General features: G+C 50.4%; 8 protein-coding genes across 8 annotated transcripts; 3 read left to right on the forward strand and 5 right to left on the reverse strand.

Annotated features, from left to right (window-relative positions):
• The first annotated feature begins 14 nt into the window (after positions 1 to 14).
• B0J16DRAFT_417284 (galactose mutarotase-like domain-containing protein) lies at positions 15 to 1,725 on the forward strand. The gene is made up of 3 exons (XM_046133664.1): positions 15 to 750; positions 805 to 1,113; positions 1,165 to 1,725. Exons 1-3 carry the CDS (start codon positions 493 to 495, stop codon positions 1,537 to 1,539), a joined length of 942 nt encoding a protein of 313 aa, XP_045980210.1. The 5' UTR covers positions 15 to 492; the 3' UTR covers positions 1,540 to 1,725.
• Positions 1,726 to 3,550, reverse strand: B0J16DRAFT_347376 (DAHP synthetase). Its single transcript, XM_046128566.1, has one exon. The coding sequence runs from the start codon at positions 3,331 to 3,333 to the stop codon at positions 1,924 to 1,926; it is 1,410 nt and encodes a 469-aa protein (XP_045980211.1). The 5' UTR covers positions 3,334 to 3,550; the 3' UTR covers positions 1,726 to 1,923.
• A 424-nt stretch (positions 3,551 to 3,974) lies between these two features.
• Positions 3,975 to 4,679, forward strand: B0J16DRAFT_174350 (uncharacterized protein). The gene has a single exon (XM_046122463.1). The coding sequence runs from the start codon at positions 4,125 to 4,127 to the stop codon at positions 4,446 to 4,448; it is 324 nt and encodes a 107-aa protein (XP_045980212.1). The 5' UTR covers positions 3,975 to 4,124; the 3' UTR covers positions 4,449 to 4,679.
• A 231-nt stretch (positions 4,680 to 4,910) lies between these two features.
• B0J16DRAFT_323115 (uncharacterized protein) lies at positions 4,911 to 8,408 on the reverse strand (the record flags this gene model as incomplete). Its single annotated transcript, XM_046125756.1, has 2 exons — positions 4,911 to 5,481; positions 5,533 to 8,408. The coding sequence occupies 2 exons, from the start codon at positions 8,406 to 8,408 to the stop codon at positions 4,911 to 4,913; spliced, it is 3,447 nt and encodes a 1,148-aa protein (XP_045980213.1).
• Positions 8,409 to 9,559: 1,151 nt separating this feature from the next.
• Positions 9,560 to 9,940, reverse strand: B0J16DRAFT_387469 (uncharacterized protein; the record flags this gene model as incomplete). The annotated part of the gene is made up of 2 exons (XM_046131680.1): positions 9,560 to 9,742; positions 9,797 to 9,940. 2 exons carry the CDS (start codon positions 9,938 to 9,940, stop codon positions 9,560 to 9,562), a joined length of 327 nt encoding a protein of 108 aa, XP_045980214.1.
• Positions 9,941 to 10,720: 780 nt separating this feature from the next.
• On the forward strand, positions 10,721 to 11,915 carry B0J16DRAFT_174380 (RNase P subunit p30-domain-containing protein). The gene has a single exon (XM_046122465.1). It carries the CDS (start codon positions 10,902 to 10,904, stop codon positions 11,817 to 11,819), a length of 918 nt encoding a protein of 305 aa, XP_045980215.1. The 5' UTR covers positions 10,721 to 10,901; the 3' UTR covers positions 11,820 to 11,915.
• Position 11,916: 1 nt separating this feature from the next.
• B0J16DRAFT_174379 (uncharacterized protein) lies at positions 11,917 to 14,004 on the reverse strand. The gene is made up of 6 exons (XM_046122464.1): positions 13,546 to 14,004; positions 13,401 to 13,486; positions 13,074 to 13,341; positions 12,919 to 13,020; positions 12,794 to 12,865; positions 11,917 to 12,742 (listed from the first exon to the last, which is right to left on the reverse strand). Exons 1-6 carry the CDS (start codon positions 13,585 to 13,587, stop codon positions 12,068 to 12,070), a joined length of 1,245 nt encoding a protein of 414 aa, XP_045980216.1. The 5' UTR covers positions 13,588 to 14,004; the 3' UTR covers positions 11,917 to 12,067.
• A 1,180-nt stretch (positions 14,005 to 15,184) lies between these two features.
• On the reverse strand, positions 15,185 to 16,470 carry B0J16DRAFT_174399 (Mss4-like protein). Its single transcript, XM_046122466.1, has 4 exons — positions 16,007 to 16,470; positions 15,914 to 15,946; positions 15,811 to 15,856; positions 15,185 to 15,753 (listed from the first exon to the last, which is right to left on the reverse strand). The coding sequence occupies exons 1-4, from the start codon at positions 16,180 to 16,182 to the stop codon at positions 15,490 to 15,492; spliced, it is 519 nt and encodes a 172-aa protein (XP_045980217.1). The 5' UTR covers positions 16,183 to 16,470; the 3' UTR covers positions 15,185 to 15,489.
• Between the last annotated feature and the right edge of the window lie 80 nt (positions 16,471 to 16,550).

Below are 16,550 nucleotides of genomic sequence, written 5' to 3' on the forward strand. Positions count from 1 at the left end.
GCGAGTTGGCGAATGCTTCATGTATCACAAGTTAATATCTGAGACGTGTTTCAGCTCTGGATATGACCGGTGACAGCTCTAATTAGCAACAGGTATCCACTAAACAGCTTGATGAGTTCTCTCGATTGGCTTCTCTGAGCTACCCCGCCATTCTTTACAAGGGTTGTCACCTCCTCCCAAACTTGAAGCAACCTACGGGTCTTAGAGACACAGCGTTGGGTATCAGAGAGCACTGCCCGGACAAGTTTACAGGGGACAAAAGGCTGATATAAGATTCATAAGACGCTATCTAACCTCTTTTTACTACTTCTTACTAAAGTACTTAGGTAGTATCTAGTGCTCTTGCATCTTTATCTTCTTCCTCCCCCTCCACTCGGACCCTTTTAACCCCACTTCAACTCCCGCCACGACGTACCTCACAACTTCTACCAGCTCCAACTCTTCCAACTTTCGACTTCTTCAAAGCTCACACATAAAAACAAAACATTCACAATGGTCGACCGTCCTAATAAGCCCTCGGCTCTCGCCTCAACTCCCGCCGCTCCTCCTCAACCTACTGTCGATATCACCCACGACAACTCCCGTGTCAAGGCCGTTCTCCCTTCAGGCGAGAGCGTTGAGGTCCTCCTCCATGGAGCTACCGTGATCAGCTGGAAGGACGCTTCAGGTGCTGAGAAGCTCTGGGTTAGCGAGGGTGCCGCTCTTGATGGCAGTGCTCCTGTTCGAGGAGGTATTCCCATTGTCTTCCCTGTACGATCTCCCACCAACGCACTCCCAATGCTCTTCTAATTCGAATCTTTGCAGGTCTTTGGCACCGCCCCCGACCACGAACCCGTAGCCAAGCTCCCCCAGCACGGATTCGCCCGTAACTCACGATGGGAGTTCCTCGGAAAGTCCACCAGCGAGGGCTCCAGCTCCAGCGTCAAGCTCGACTTTGGCCTGTCCTCTGAGAGCATCAGTGACGACTTCAAGGCTCTCTGGCCCTACAAGTTTGCCCTCATCTACAGTGTGTCGCTCGACCCTGAAAGCCTCAACACCACAATCGTTGTCACCAACGACGGCGATACTGCGTTTGACTTCCAGACTCTTCTCCACACCTACTTCAAGATCAGCGTATGTTAAATATCGTACATATGTAAAGAGTAAAAGCTAACAATCATCCAGGATATTGCCTCTACAGAGGTCACCGGTCTTGAGGACTCCGTCTACCTATCCAAGGTTTCCGGCTCAGAGGCCACCCAGTCCGGCGCCATCACCTTCTCTGGCGAGACCGACTCCGTTTACACACCCGCCAAGGGCCCCGAGCACCCCGTCGTCATTTCCGAGTCTGGAAGCCCCCGCTACCGCATCGTCCGCGACAACCTCGACCAGGTCGTTGTCTGGAACCCCTGGGTCGACAAGTCCGCCGGCATCAAGGACTTCTCTCCCAAGGACGGCTGGAAGAACATGCTGTGCGTTGAGCCCGGTGCCGTCAAGGGCTGGCAGAAGCTTGAGAAGGGTGACGCTTTTGAGGCGGCGCAGACTATCTCACTGGTTTGACGGGATCATAGTCTCGGGGGAGCGATCAAATACAAGATATGACAAATTTTATGTAACGGCAGCACAATAATTTCAGATGGACATGATATCAGTTGACATCTTTTGACAATTCGATAAGAGTACAATAGTACTGAAGGTCGAGTCCCTACCTATGCTTAGAGCTTAGAAAGAAGCAATCAATACATTGGATAAATCCAGCAACGTCAGTATCGTATGCTCAGTACTGAATATAGCTTCACTCGTACCACGTTTGAATTTGCATCATGGTTCTTTTTTGGAAATCCTTTAACACCATATATACGTTTTTGTGGTTTCTCTTATGTCCCATAGCCGTTTTCATCGTTTTCATCGTTCGCACTTTTACAAAAATCATTTAATCCCATCTCAAACCCTCTTGTGTTCTCTTGAGAAGTGATCCGCCACTAAGAAAGCCAGCTCAAGAGCCTGCTTCTCGTTGAGCCTAGGGTCGCAGAAACTAGTGTAGTTGGTCGACAGATCATCCTCGCCCAAGTCTTCGCTGCCACCCAAGCACTCTGTAACGGCGTCACCCGTGAGCTCGAGGTGCATACCACCAAGGTTGCTACCCTCCTCCTTGTGAATGGCTAGCGTCTCCTGAAGCTCACGGTAGATATCGCCGAAACGGCGGGTCTTGATGCCTGTAGGCGTGGACAGTGTATTGCCGTGCATGGGGTCACATTGCCAGACAACCGTGCGGCGGTACTCTGAGTCCTCGACAGCGCGGATGTGTGTGGGGAGAAGCTCGCGCACTTTGCCGGCGCCGTAACGTGTGATGAGAGTGATCTTGCCAGGCTCACAAGAAGGGTTGAGGGTGCGAAGGAGAGACAGGAGGTCCGAGGCTGGTGTTGTAGGACCGACTTTAATACCAATGGGGTTAGCAATGCCACGGAAGAACTCGACATGGGCGTGGTCGATCTGGCGTGTACGATCACCGATCCAGATGAAGTGTGCAGAGGTATCGTAGTACTCCTTCTTCTCACTGTCGTCGCCTGGAGGAGTGGGGCTTGAGGTTCGGGCCGTAGGCTTTTCAAGCAGACGAGTCAAAGGCTGCTCATAGTCAAGTAGGAGACCCTCGTGGCTAGTGAAAAGCTCAACAGAGTCCAGCTCGCCAGGTCGAGCGTTGATAACCTGGAGGAAGCGCAATGTCTGTTGAATGCTTGAAGCAATGGCCGAGTACTTCTCCTTGAGCTCGGGGTCCCGGACATGGCCCAGACCCCAGTCAAGAGGCCGGTGAAGATCAGCGATACCAGAGGCGAGAGCGGCACGGATGTAGTTGAGAGTCGCAGCAGAGTGGTGGTAAGCCTTGACGAGACGGTTAGGATCAATCGCACGATCCTCAAGACGGAAACCATTAATGATGTCACCCTTGAAGCTGGGGACTTCCTTTCCATCGACCATCTCAGTAGGACTCGATCGCGGCTTCGCATACTGTCCAGCCATACGACCAATGCGCACAACTCGCTTGTTAGTTCCCCAGATGAGAACGACACTCATTTGCAGCAGAAGCTTGATTTTGCTCTCAATGGGACCCTGACGACAGTAGTCAAAGAGCTCAGCGCAATCGCCGCCCTGGAGGAGAAAGGCGTTACCCTGCGCAACATCGCGAAGATGGGCCTTCAGAGCAATGATCTCATGAGGGTGCACCAGAGGAGGAAGTTCGGCAAGCTCCTGGACTGCTTTGGCGACAGGCTCTGGGTCGGGGTAGTTTGGCGACTGCTTGATGGGCTTTGAGCGCCAAGAGGAAGGGTCCCAGGCGGGAGACGAAGATGAAGCCATACTGAAGTGTAAGAGGTGGGATGAGTGACTCAAACTTAGCGGGGAAACAGCACAAAGGTGATCGCCTCAGGTAATGAGACTGAGTCTATGCAAGTCCTCTTGTGATGTTTCTGAGACTGTTGAAAAAGTGGTGGAGGAATTGGGTTTGTTGTAGGGGAAATGAGTCACAGTGGACAACGAAGTGTCGAGTACTGCCGACAGACGCAGACGCAGAGACCCTGGACCCAAAAAATGAAGCTGGATCATCAAAGTCAATTGACAAAGAAATGTGGCGTAGCCCAATAGAGACCAAGCCCATTCTTTTCCTTCCGCACACCGTGGCTTCATGTGGCGTCAACAATTAGATAGACAAGTCTCAATAGAATACCTAAATAGCAAGTAGATTACAGGCTATTCTCGACTATTTCAATCATGTTACTTTAACGATCTTCAATATCTCATTGACGAAGAGTAGGAGCGGCCATTAGGTCATAACAAAGGTCCAAGTTTAAGTATCTTATCGTACATATGTGTTTGTGGACTGTAGCCCCGTCTGTCCAATATTGTAAGATAGAGCGAGGAGATATATTTTAATTGAAGTGAAATATGACTTTATTTTAATCATGCCACAGACCACGGGCTTCATATTCAAACTTCCATCATTCAGAGTCAAGAAATCCCCCACTTCGAGCTGCCCCTCCAAACCCCACCAGAGCTCTATCCTCCACTATAACTCCAACTACCAAGCTTCATCCATCTTGACCTTTTACTTCACCTTGATCTCCAAATAAACTACACCATCTAAAACCACAATGACCGACGAAACCCCTTCTCAGACCGCCAAGTCCGCTGAGGACCGCAAGGCCGCCTCAGCGCTTGAGAACCTCGACGCCGCCGACTCTCCTGCGACACCACAAAATGTCGACGCCGATGCGGCCAACAAAGCCATCAAGAGCCTCGGCGGCGCTAGCAAAGCCTCAGCCGCTGCCGCCTCCAACAAGAACGTCAAGGTCGACGCTGCCGATGTTACCCTTCTGGTTGAGGAGCTCGATATGCCCAAGCAAAAGGCTACTGAGCTGCTCAAGGCCAACGAGGGCGATGCTGTCAAGGCTATGAGGGCGTTTGTCAAGGCTTAGAAGACGATATCAATAAGGCGTTGAGGCTCTTTTGTTTCTACCAAGAACTGATGGGAAACGGCGTGAGAGTGGGAAGTAGACATTCACAAATCTGGCGTTTAGCGACCACATAGCAAAGACATGCCGATATATGAGACACGACCAATCTTCAAATCCACCCATTTGGAGCTTTCAGTCACGCAAACACGAGCCGGGGCTATTACAGATCAATCACCATGTGTCATCAATATGTCAAAAATACACAAATGTGTGAAAAGTAATCAGTCAATGCCATTCCGCCAAACGCCTAATCAGAGGTCCTGTCTGTTCCCGTGGTATCCCCTCCGATGGCAAAACGAGTGATTCTATGCCAGCCATGCCATGCCGTGTGTCGGCAAAATCTAATATGAAACCATAAACTCCGGTCCAAAACCCGTCCATGTACAATTAATCCGCCTCAACCATTCACATCTCAACTATCTATCACTGCCAGGTCCTGGCGAGAGGGCTTCCAATCTTGGGAGCAAACTGCAGACTCTTGCGTCGTGCAGCCATGAGTCGCATGAGAACGCCATCATCCTTGGTCTGGCTGATGATACCGGAGCCCATGTCGCGGAAGTTATTAGACTTCTTGGGGGGACATGTGCGCGTAAAGAGAGCATCCTTTGTGGGGGACTCATCCAGATCATCATCGTCGTCCTCAGCGGAAGGCGTCTCGGGCTCAAGTTCAGCGGCGTATCGAGCGATAGCCTCAGGAGCAGGAGTCTTGGGGACAGGAGTCAAGATAGCTTCTGACCACTCGAGATCCTCCATCTCCTCATCTTCATCTTGATTTGAGGGAGTGTACATCCACTGTGTGCTCTGGCGGCGGTTGGTGGGGGTGGAAGGGGCAGTGCGAGAACTATTCTTGACAGGGCTGGTAACAAGAGTGCCGTTCATGTTGGCCAGAGCCTTGGGCTCCATGCTCTTTCGGCGACGAGCTCCGCCGCGGGGGACGTTGCTGATGTCAGTCTTGTAGGGGCTTTCCTCAACCCAGTCGTTCAGACGCTCACAACTATCACCGGTTAGCTTCAATCGTTGGAAACACAGAATTTGTTAAACTTACTCAAGTACCCAGCTGACTCCGACACACTGGACAATTCCGTTGCTCTCACGGACCTTCTCCAGTGTGCGCTTGCTGCCATCCTTGAAAACAACATGAGTGATTCCAACCTTGCTAGAAGTCACTTCGTTCCCAGAAGCACTAGGGTTCCAGTTCCAAGACTTCATGCACCTGGCGCCCATCTGAGTGAGCAGCTCCACAAAGATGCTGCTAGCATCAGCGCCTTCACTAGTGTAAACATCGACAAAGACGACGGCACCACGAAGGATTGAGGGGTTCAGGTCGCGTCGAGGTGTTCGGGCAGGCGTGCCCAGCGAAGACCATAGGTCAGACTTTGAGGGAGTGACTGGAGCGGGAGTCGATGGGGTGGAGGGGCTCTCAGGGATGGTAGCCGGCATGCTCTTCCTTCCCTTGGCAGGGGAATATGAGATGACAGTAGCACTCCTTGATGGACCAGAGGGCCTCTTAGGCGCCACTCGTGAGGCACTGAAGCTACGCTTCTTAAGAGGGGTCGGCGAGGAATCGTCGGCCGGCTTCAGAGGCACCTTGGTGGTAGTGTTGAAAGTCTTCATGACGGGTCGAACAGGGGTGACGGGTGCCTCATTCTCATCACCATACTCTTGGCTAGCTTCGGAGAGGGTATCATCAAAAGCCTCGGTGTTGACAACCTCCCCAAGGACATCAGGCTCCATTAGGGACATCTCATTAGCCTCCTGCGCCAGCTCAACATCCTCCTCCGTAACATCCATGTCGTCGAAGTCGGGCTCCACAATCTCTGCAGTCTTGTCCGCTTGCAAATCTTCCATGCCTGCTCGCACAGTCATCTCGTCGTCAAAGAAATGAGTTGAAGCTGGCGAGGCCTCGGATTGAGGAGTAGCAACACGCTCGGGGAGTGCACTGGTCTTGTTCTTCCCAGAAGTAAGAGGGGCCATTTTGATGGGGGTGCTGGCCTTCCAAGAGTCCAAACGATCTGCAAGAGCACTGAAGCCACCCATAGAGGCTCGAGAGGTCTTGGGTGTCTTGCGAACAAATGGGGTTGGAGTCACGGGTGCTGCTTTGGCGGGAGCATCGTTCTCGTCATCTGATTCCGAGTCCATGTCCTGAGGTTCCAGGTCCTTCTCCCTTAGCTGAAACATAGGGTTCTGTTCCTGTACGGGAGACTGAGCCGAGATTGAGCTTTCAGTTTCGGTCTCCTGGGGAGCAACATCCGCCTCGACAGCCTTCTCCTCGGCAATTTCTTCATCGACATCCTCCTCGTCGACAACCATACTGTCCTCCTCTTCGGTAAGGTCGGCCGCTTCTGTAATTGGCTCGGGCTCGACAACAGCAGCTTCTTCCTGGGCCTCCTCAACATCTTCGACGATCTCCTCCTCCGCTTGGGGCTCCTCTAAGGTAGTAATCTCCTCACCAGCCTCGTCAACGATACCCATGTCCTTCTTCCAGGCAGGGTCGGCGTGACGAGGAAGGACAGCAGACAGGCGACCGGGGAACTCCAGATTCTCGATAGGCTCGTTGAAGACGTCCTCCTCAGCATCGTCAAGATCCAGCTCGGCTTGTTCCTCCGACATGAGTTTATCAGAAGGTCGTGTGGAAGGCGCACGAGAAGGGGTACCGAGAACCAGAGGTTTCATAATCGGTGGCTCCCCGAGAGCAGCGACATCCCTAGATCGAGGCTCTGTGACGGGCTTCAGCCCAGGCATAGCTCGCTTGGGTGGTGAAAGGAGCAAAGAAGCCTTCATTGCCGATTGGGATTGCTGTGGCTGCAGAGATGCCGCGAAGTTCAATCCCTTGATGGGTGACTGTGGTCGCTTAGCTGCAGACAAAAGTAGGGAGTTCTTGAAAGAATGTCCGTCTCCAGTCTGAACATCGCTTTCCTGAGTCTTCTTCATAGTTGATCCAGGCAGGGGGACAGCACCAATACGACGAGCTGGTGATCTTAGGCTGTCTTTGTTCGGCGAAGCAGGTTGTCTCTTGGCGGGGGACCTCAACACGGGTGCACCAAGGCTTGGAGGATTGATGATACTTTCAGCAGCATCTGTTGACTCGGCAGGTTCTTCGATATGCTCTGGCTGGGGCTTGATAGTGTTGGAAGGGGGCTTAATCGGGCTCTTCATCATGGGTTTAACAGGCGGGTTATCACCGGCAAGTTCATCCTCGGATTCGTCGTCCTTCGAGACAGGTATCTGGGTAATCTTCTTAGGACTTAATGGTTTATTGTCTGTCGGCTCAGCGGATCTTACCGCCGCTCTGGTTGTTCGACTTCCAGTTGCTCCCCCACGCTTGGCTGGCCGGCCTCTGATTCCTGGCCGCGCAGGCTCCCTCGCCTCGACCGCAGGCTCGATGTTCTCCTTATCAGGCTCTTGAAACTTGACGGACTTCTTGGGGGCAGCCCTAGCCGCTGTTGTGGGTTTTGTCGTGGTCGTTGATGCTGTGGTGCGAGTGCGTGTTGTAGTAGTCTTCTTAACAGGGGCTGGCGCAGTCTCCTCGGCAGGAGCTGCAGCCACTACCTTCCTGGGCCTTCCTCGTGTAGGCTTGGCAGCTGTAGCAGCAGCAGTTGTTGTTGTTTTGGGAGCTTCAGTAGCTGTCTTCTTCACTATACGACCCCGTGTAGGCTTCGCAGGTGCTTCAGCTTCAGCTTCTTGTTCCTCAACTTTTCGTGGTCGACCGCGCGTTCTTCTGACAGCAACTTCGCGTTGCTCCTCCTCTTCATCATTCTCATCAGCTCTTGTTTTTCTCTTAGCAGCAGTGCTTTTTGTGCTAGCAGTCGCACTGCTCTTTGCCCGTGCAGCAGCTGTGACAATTTTGGTGGTTTTCACGGAGGAGTCGCCGGCCTTAGCGGCGGCTCTGGCCCGTGTCATTCTCTTGGGTGGTGAATCCATGATGGGTTCGCTGTGGTGTTGTATGGTTAGTATAAAGAAGAAGGAATGGATTTATTTCAGGAGCATCATGCACGATGGATGAATCTGTTTATTTCAGGTCTCTGTTCTGGTCGAAGGTCTTATTTCTTTGGCCGTGTTTGGCGACGTTGCTGGGCAACGACCCGCCTTCACGGGCAAGGGTGCAGATCGTAGCTGCCAACCGTGAATGCGCGCCCCGCAACCGGGACTTTCATCCCTTGTCAATAACGCGTGCTAAGGATTATTTGCAGGGTAGCGTGCTTCCAGACGATAACATGGAATACTTTTGACGTGCAGCAGCAGCAGGAAAATGTTTCACTTGGCTGCAGTGTTTCTGTCCAATCTAGTGTTTCTCGAATTCTACCTCAAAGACGGGCAAACTGGTTGTCCTAAGTTCGCCGACGAAGCAGGACAATAGGAAGCTTCTCCAATTGCACCTCAGCCTCTTATACGTTGCCTTGGAGAATGGTTAACTTAGCAATTATGAAAACGGTGAGTGGTGGACACCAATCAACGAGACTCAAAAACGGTATGGCTCAAGTCGTTCAAACTCAATCACATCTTTTAGAGGTGTCCTTTGAGACAGCAGAAACACTGTATCTGGCATCATAGCAATAATTCATTCACTGCATGTAGTTTAACCCAAATTCTCTATTTTGTCCTTACTTGTAACAGGTCTTGAGTGCAAATCTTGCTTCCCCCTAACTGCCCAAGTTTCTTTAGAATGCAGCCGTCCACTAAGTGAGGCTTACAGTTCTATCAAACTTGTACATCACCAGTAAAAGACTACACTTCCCAATCAGACCCATTGGTCTTCAGAATTTGTATACATTTTTCAACCCTAATTATTGTCAGGCCGAGGCAACCGCGATTTGACAGGCTCGGCACAAGTGGCACGGAAATAAATTGCCCGTCGGAACCAGAGTCAACCCAGTCACGATCCCCACTGTGGTATCCCAATTTCGCCTTAACACCAGGCTGTATTGCCTAACTGCCTCCTGCGAATAACATTGAAAACAGAACCAAAAGAAAATACGCAGCGTCAAAATATCAAATGTATCGATGGCGGGCAAGTTTGCCACGCGCTCGCAAAGGACTACTCGATTGTAGAACTCAGACGAGTCAGGCTCGTCTTAGCCGTATCGCATAGGCTGTTGCCCTTGGGGCGGGCCTTGAGGAGGTCCCCATTGCTGTTGCGGTCGTCCTCCGCCGTTCGCCATAGCCTTTACATCGGGGCGGTTCTCTAGCGGTTGGTGGAAGTTGCAGATTCGACATGCGACATCGGTGTAGCCAGAGATGGACAAAGGAATGAGTGGCTGCGATAGTTGTTAGCCGACTGCGAAAAAGGAATCAGAGGAGCCTAGTCGTACAATCCAGCAGAATGTGAACCAAGGATTACTCTTCTGGACATGCGCGGCCATGTTACCGCAGTGGTGACATTGGCATACCATGCCCTCATAGCCCGGTACTTCCTTGCGGAAAGTGTGCTCACCGCACACGAAGAAGAAGAACATTGTTGCTGCTTAAGACGGTTATAGACGGTGAGTAATGTATGCGATGTATATGTTGTTCGCGGGTATCTCCTTGGCGTGCGATGTTGTGTGTTGAAGTCAAGTTTGATCGTCACTGGTCCGGGAGTTGAGTTGGGAGTTGAAGTGGCGCGTCGTCGTCGTCGTCGTTAATTAGGCGGCGCAGCTCTTGGCGACCTTTAAGTTGAGGTCACAGGTCAGGTGTTGGCGCAGTTTGTAGGTGAGTACATTCGAGTTGTATCTATGTCTTCGTGCGTCAAGAGATGAACTAAGTACCTATGTTGCTGATAAATACTGAGAAAGAGAATTAAATTCCCGTAAAAAGCTACAAACGAAATGAGTTTGATATTGGATTGATGTTGTCAGGTACACGAGCAGAACAGAACAAAGTAAAGTAAAGTGATGACCAACAGCAGGGGCACTTTGTTAGTGAAAGGCTCCTGGCGCACGGACCACAGCTTCTTACGACTGAGCCAATGCCGCTGTCAAGCTGCCCTGAGATGTGTTGATCCCAAGATTCAATGCAAGAACTCAGATCTCATTCTGTCGAGTCCCGATGATGTACAAAAAAATACTGTCTAAACTAAATTAAATTGACTTCTAAATGGTAGTATTTCTAACACTTTCTATGAAATCCCACCATGTAACTATTGAATAGTATTACGCTGAGGCTTGTAGCGCTTAAAGTTATGCGTCATGGTGGTTCGTGGGGGAAACTTTAGCAGGCAGAAAAAAAAGTCAGCTCCAACTTAGCATCGCAGCTTCATTTTTCGCATCGACCACAACACCAACCACAAGACCTGCGCAGTGACGCTATTGGCCTCGTACCTATCACAATCTCTCAAGCCTGAACCACCCATCTTCGACTCGCCTAATATCGAGCATATAATGTCCTGTTAGCCCACAGCGCAAACATTTCAGCAAATCTCAAACCACATCACCAGCCATGCTCTACGACCTCAACATAGCCTGGTCGCCCTCCACAACCGAGGAGAAGCTTCTACAGACCCTCACGCTCTCATCCTCTCTCGGATACTCCACCGTCGCTCTCAACCATACGCTCACGCCGCCGTTCCCGAACAACCTCACCGTGCCATTCCCGTCAATCCCATCATCGCCAACCTCAAAACTACCAAATGTCCTCCACCGCGCGACTCTCCCCCTCTCAGATCCTTCCAATAACTACCGAATCCCATTCCTCAATTCCATATACGACATCATCGCCGTCCGTCCGCTTACGGCCACGGCTTTTCAAAACGCCTGCCTCACGCTTGACGTACCCATAATATCCGTGGACCTCACCCAGCACTTGGATTTCCACTTCAAACCGAAACCGTGCATGGCCGCTGTTTCGCGGGGCACTCGCTTTGAGGTCTGTTACAGCCAAGCCCTGGTGGCCGATACCCGAGGGCGCGCAAACTTCATCTCAAACGTCAAAAGTCTCATCAGGGCAACACGTGGTAGAGGGATAATGCTCAGCAGTGAAGCCAAGGATGCGCTTTCACTAAGGGCACCTGCGGATGTGGTGAATCTGCTGAGCGTATGGGGATTGGGCAACGAGAAGGGCATGCAAGGTATTGGTGAGATACCACGCTCCATTGTGATGAACGAGGGCATCAAGAGGAACGGCTTCAGGGGTGTTATCAACATCGTCGAAGTCGCCGAGCAAGAAAAGGGATCAAACTATAATGCGGATGGGAAGAACACAGGAAATGAGACGGGAAAGAAGAACAAAAACAAGGGTCAAAATCAGAACCAGAATCAAAAGCGCAAGAACGGCGAGGAGAATGCTCAACAGATCAGCAACCGACAAGCCAAGAAGATGAAGCTGGCTCAAAGAAACGCAGCAGCTGAGAAGAAATGAGAAATTGAAGATTCGCGTTCGGAATGCGGACTTATTCACGTGCAAGAGCATGGCATCATGATACCCATACAATAGACAGATGCAAAATACAACATTGATATGCTCTGGAGACTTGCTCACATGTATTATAAGACTAGCTACAATATTACGAGCACAAGTGCTCTTCTCTTCGAAAGAAACCCAGAGTCTGTGTCTAAACATCATCTTCTACTATATCACCACCAAATTCAATCGCACTTCACCTTTCTTCATGGAGAACCCGTGGCACGAGCCTTGAGCGGTCCTGATCCTCCACCCAAGTTACCCAAGTCAAGAACACTGCTCAGTTTCGAGGGATCGGAGAGATCGACGGGAGTTCGTGTCTGAGAAGGTGCCTTTCCTGTTGTCGTGGGACTGTTTCCATCAAGGATAGGTGCTGCGATAGCCCCTGTGGTGTCGGGTCCCATGTTGCCGAGTTCCATCGAAGGAGACATAGTAGGTTTGTCCTCTTGGGGTTCTTCCTGGGTAGGGGTTGGTTCGGCGGAAGGCTCTGCTTGGCTGGAAGTAGGCTCAGCAGCAGGCTGCTCGACAGCCGTGGTAGAAGGCTGTACCACGGGCTGCTCGATGGCAGTGGTGGAAGGCTGGGCTACAGGCTCTTCGGCAGCGCTGGTCGGGGGTGCCGGAGCGGGCTGTACGACGGGTTGGTCGGCGGGACTGGTGGAAGGCCCAGCAATAGGCGCTTCGAGGGCACTGGTAGGGAGCTTAGGAGTGATGCTCTCGGTCCTGATGGGCCCAGTAACAGCATAAGGGTCCGATGCGAGTGTCGTCTTGGGCAGGGCGCTCTCGGGAATCGGGATTGTAGTGACGCCAGGTCCAGGGGCTTGTCCAACAGGAGCGCTGGGTGCTTGGGGAGCCTCCACGGTGTGGATAATAGTGATGGCATCCTTCTCTGAGTCAGTATTTGGTTTTTCTTTCTTCAGGGATTGATGACTTACAGGTCCTCCGCCAGGAACGGTCACGGTAACGGCGGCGGGTGCCTCGCCAGGAACAGTAACAGTGACGGGAAGCTTTGATGAGTTAGCATTGGAGTTCAGCTTCGGGGGAAAGACTGAGGACTTACTGGTGCTTCTCCAGGAATGTTCACCGTCTCGGTGATCACACTGTGAATAGTGAGGGGCTCGACCTCGATGACAGTAATAGGCTCCTTGATTGTAACAGCGGGCTAAAGACCAGTCAGTACACAAAGTTGGCTACTCTGAAGCCAAATAAACTCACAAGTGGTGGCGCCACCTCGGTAACAATCTGAACATCGACCTGGGTAACGAATTGAGTCTCGACCTGGACTTGAGTGACATATTGGGTATCGACTTGGTTGACAACTTCAGTCTTGGTCTCGGTGACAGTCACAGGCTCGGCGTTGATGGTAACGGTGACAACTTCAGCAGCAGCTGGGGCCACGGCCGCAGGAGTCTGCAAGATGGTCCTGATCTGTGTCTCGGTCACTCTTTCGGTGGTGGTCTCGGTGATATAAGACAGCCTCAGTCTGGAGACATGTTAGCAACTGACAACTCCCTCTCTGTTCTGTGGATTCCATGGACTTGCCCTTCGAACTTGGCAGCATTGACAGCTCCATCAACCTCAGCCTCAATCGCTTGTCTCTTCTTCATTCGCCCATGTCTTCCCGCGGCCTATTTCCCAGTTAACACTGGCCGTTCATCGTTTATTCGTATCATTCTAGTCAACCCACCTGCGCAACATGGGCGGCGGTAAGCCAAAGCAGGAACTTCATGATGCTTTATCGAACCTCTCTCTCCTCCAATATATCGATTTCTGATTCGCGAGTCGGGTGTAAAAAAGAGCGATGCAACACAACAGTCCAGCCGTTGGTGAGTAGTTTTATTTTCCAATTTCGTAAAGAATGAGCGACAGATTATATATAATCCGGTTGGTGATTATGTACCGAGATGGTATTAATAAAGGCGCCCAAACCAAGAATTGGTCAAGTTGGTAATGAATGGTTGCCCGGGGCAGAACAAGAATTGAAGCCGTGACAATAGAGTCAATCAATGAAAGAGCGAGCGATTGATGACTTGACTTGACTGGATGTCACAACGAGAAAGAAACAACAAAAAACACAACGCACAATAGAAACAGAATCAGATCAGAGGAGAAGGGACGAGAAGAGGGGGAGGAGAATGGGATGATAATACTAATTAGTTTAGTTTCTTCGTTATAGAGACTCTAACAATGCCGCGCCGCCGCCCTCACCGTTGACATGGTATAGCATGGCATGGCATGGCATGGCAGGCAAGGTAATGCAAGGCACAGCCGTTTGGACATGGCAGGGGCTTGTTTTGGTGGCACTCCGATTCCAGAATCTGAGGCTCAAACCGAGACTGCGACGATTGAGGTTAGGATGTGCTAGGGGTCCCAAGTTTGGGGATGAACTAGGAAGCTAGGAACTTAGCTCAGGAGACAGGGTTCAAGGGTTGAACTTGGGTTCCTGAGAGAGATTCCGAATGAACATCCTGTAGTATCTGCATCTTCAACAGTTACTGACTGGGTTTGTGATCGACAAGAAGCCTTGCTAGTGAATAACTTTATTGATCGGGAATATATATAAGAAGCTTTCCGGTCAGCAATCAGCAACTTGGCAGATTCACTTCAGTCTCGATATACTCTCATCCTTGAGGCTTGAGCTTGGCGGTGCCTGAGCTTTGCCAGAGTCTGTGCCTGTACCTGTGTCTGTGCCTGTCATGATGGGTCTGACTAGAAAAGCTAATATGGCCACCACCGTTTGACAGGACTCGGCAGAACTCACTGTCAAGTTTTGGTAAGCGCTTTTGTTAATATCACAGCACATAAATCACAGGACCACAAGGCCATCTTGGCGACCAGAGACACAATCACAATCGGCCTATTCCGTTAAATGATGGCATTAAAATCGAAAGAAAAAAAGACCACCGAGTTAACAGGGTTAAAAGACGCCCAGAATTCTCCGTCAATAGCGAGACGTATCTGAAGCACCCCTTGTTCATCCGAGGTTTCGGGAGGGGCCGACTCCGCTCCTTTGAGTGTCTCGGCCGAGGCGCCAAGAACAAAGAAAGACTCTCCTGGTAATGCTCATTTTATTGTAGGCGAACACTTTGTTAGTGACAGGGCTAATAAATGTCACTGTTTCGAGTTGATGATAGTTTAATGATTTGAAGAATAAGGCTGAGTCTAGAAGGCACTTGGACTTGACATTAACTACGGATACCTATACACATAATCTAACAGTAGCCAGATGTACAGATTACAGGGGTGTTATGTTATCTAGATTCAGCACGTCATTAACCGTTACAAAGTGTCAAAGCATTCGGGTCAAAGCTACTAGTAGCTATCACAGTCTGATCGCAATTGCGAATATGATCTTATGACTACTATCTGTCCCAGAATATAGGTCAGGTCAAAACTTCAAGAAACATAGAAACAACAGTTTCAATCCCCAAAAAAATCCACTCATCTGTCACAATTCTGGGAAATTGTTTCAAAAAAAACAACACAATCCATCAGTCATTTTCATTCTGCAGTTAGTACCTGGTCGTATATTGCGCCTAATTCCCCGTGATATAACTCCTCAGATGCAGACATTACCCTGTTCCAAAACAACTAACTCATGCATCAACTCCAGAAACTAATAAACTCCCTCCTAGTTCACATCCCCATTCACTTCAACAGAACTTGCAGAAGGCCTTTGACTAGGAGGCACGTTGCATCCAGCGCTTCCTACCAAATCTCCAGGCTGATCCAGCTCCTCCTGAGTAGACCCGTAGTCCGTATATCCTGATTCCTCCGAGTGAGTTTCAGAACCCTCGGGGATAGGAACCATTGCGGTCTTTGTCCAGATGTGCACCGCACGTTTCCAGTCCAGACCGTCGAGACAGCCTCCCTTGACGGATATGACGTTTTTGGACTGGGAGATGATGAGTACAGTTTCGTTCAAGTGTAAGAGGGTACGAGTGTCACCTACAGGAGTTGAATGGATGAGACGAGTTCCGCATTTGCGACAGAAGTAACTATTTGGGTAACAGTAAGCGCCGATTCAAATTGAAACATTGAGTAAGGACCCATACCAGTATAGTTGATGCCCTGACGCTGTAGGTCGACTACCACCATCACATGTCAGTGTTTAGCTATCCCGTTGTTCTAGAAGCTCATTCTCTTACCTATAGACACTCAGAAGGTCCGAATCAGGCAGCTCGAACCTCGGAAAGATGGCAGAAGTACCAAACGCCGAGCCTGTTTGTCGTCTACAAGCATCGCAGTGACAGATGTAGAGAGCAAGAGGCTGGGGCAGGGGAGTTTTGAAAGTCACAGAACCGCATTGACATCTGGCCTCCATGATTGCAAATAGAGACTCAAACCAGTTGTTGTCTTGAAGTTGTCGTTATTTGTAGGCCGAGTATTTTATCAATTCAGCCTTCAACCCCAGGTGGAGGTTGTTTGTGGAGGTGGGGTTGAATAATCACCAATTGAGTATTCGTAACCACACTGTTACTGTTCAACAACGACAAGGCAATCAGGCTGCGAAATTTGACTCTTATACGAAAAGTAATATCAAGTATTACTAACGCGCTCCCGTTATCGCTAGAGAGAAAGATAAAAAGAGGCTAAATTGACTTGACTCCGCGTACTACGTGACTCATGCGGCACAGCTTGGCGAGAGTCGCGCGAAGTCACATGGCGTTTTATTATCCCGATGCTTACATA

This window comes from Fusarium flagelliforme, assembly GCF_020744385.1.
Source record: "Fusarium flagelliforme strain FIESC 12 MPI-CAGE-AA-0113 chromosome Unknown B0J16scaffold_6, whole genome shotgun sequence".
NCBI classification, from domain to species: Eukaryota; Fungi; Ascomycota; class Sordariomycetes; order Hypocreales; family Nectriaceae; genus Fusarium; species Fusarium flagelliforme.